This window comes from Opisthorchis viverrini, assembly GCF_000715545.1.
Source record: "Opisthorchis viverrini unplaced genomic scaffold opera_v5_192, whole genome shotgun sequence".
Taxonomy (NCBI): Eukaryota; Metazoa; Platyhelminthes; class Trematoda; order Opisthorchiida; family Opisthorchiidae; genus Opisthorchis; species Opisthorchis viverrini.
Genome location: NW_008751852.1, coordinates 184,586 through 185,866, shown reverse-complemented (window position 1 = coordinate 185,866; position 1,281 = coordinate 184,586). Strand labels below are relative to the sequence as shown.

General features: G+C 41.5%; 1 protein-coding gene across 1 annotated transcript in view; it reads right to left on the bottom strand.

Moving 5' to 3' along the window:
- Positions 1 to 1,281, bottom strand: part of T265_07969 (hypothetical protein) — a gene marked incomplete at both ends in the record, with an annotated part of 192,073 nt that overhangs the window by 40,174 nt on the left and 150,618 nt on the right. Inside the window, one exon of the mRNA XM_009173646.1 lies at positions 934 to 1,041. Within this exon, the coding sequence (XP_009171910.1) occupies positions 934 to 1,041 (108 nt within the window). The remainder of the gene's footprint in view (positions 1 to 933; positions 1,042 to 1,281) is intronic.

Genomic DNA, 1,281 nt, shown 5'->3' with positions numbered 1-1,281 from the left:
GATAGTCGACCAGTCTCAACTAAGCAGTTAACCTACCAGCGGACAGCTTACAAAATTAACATTTTTGGAATAGGCATCCGGTCAACTAAACATCACTCTGTTAGGGTTTGAACCGATACAGCCGAATCGTTTTAGAGGCTTGTGAAGAGTGTTCACTGTTCATATGATTAAACCTACACCAATAGGGAAGTGTTGAGGCTGCTCTTGTCAACACAGAGATATGTATTTTCCTCGTGCGTAAAGTCGACCACGAAAATGAGTTGCATTTCAATAGTGCTGGGAAAAACTGGGGAATGTAAGCGATGAAGAGGAGGTTTCGTTCGATGTAAGCTAACTGTCCTCATCTGTAAACCTACGGCCCTCCAAAGCAGTTGCTGTGGATAACCACGTTGTGCCATATGGAACCCTAGAAGAAGAAAACTTTTGTGAACAACTCGACCGATTCTTGCTTACGTAATCTGAACTCAGTAGAGATTGTTTTGAACAACTGCAAGGAATACCCATAGAAAACTCGACCTTTGGACTTATCACAGAAGTTGCAGTGCACAACCTGAAACGTATTGTTCTAGTAAATATAAATCCCGGAATATGGATCTGTTGCATGAATGGTAGGTTGTAAATCACCCAACGCACTCTAGCTATCAATATTTAGGTATACTGCCAACGTGACTGATGCTTTTTACTGTGATCAAACGGAGTGAACATGCCAACTAATAAACAACAGTTCCGAAGAAAAACAGTGCAAAATGAAGAAGATAACGATGGGAATCTGGCATAGTAAAATATCTCCATCACGAAAATTTCAAGTGAACCAGTGTAGAGCACGCTCTAGAGAAAGGCGACCAAATCCTCAGGGGCCCTAGCAATCAGCCCAACTATAACAAAGGTACAGCTGAACCTGTTTCAGGTGTATTGAGACGCACTGTACCTTACCACGGAGAACGAAGTTGGACAAGAGAAACGATTGTAGAAGACTTTCTGATGGAATCGATGCTTGTAAAACTTCATTTGGCTGAACTTCGGAATATCCACCTCAACTAACTAAATATCAGGCGGGGAAAAACAAATAAGAGATATATAAACTGTAACATTTACGAAACGGATCCACGATTTTTGAGACAGTGTAACAAAACTTTGACCCACATACCCTGTGGAGAACCTTGCCAAAAAAGCTGGATACAGTGATGAAGCTGAGTGCCAAGATCCAGTGGGACAATGACGACAAACTATGTAAGATAAATAAAAAGGAAGTCTCCTGCCAGAAAACATGAGCTCACACCA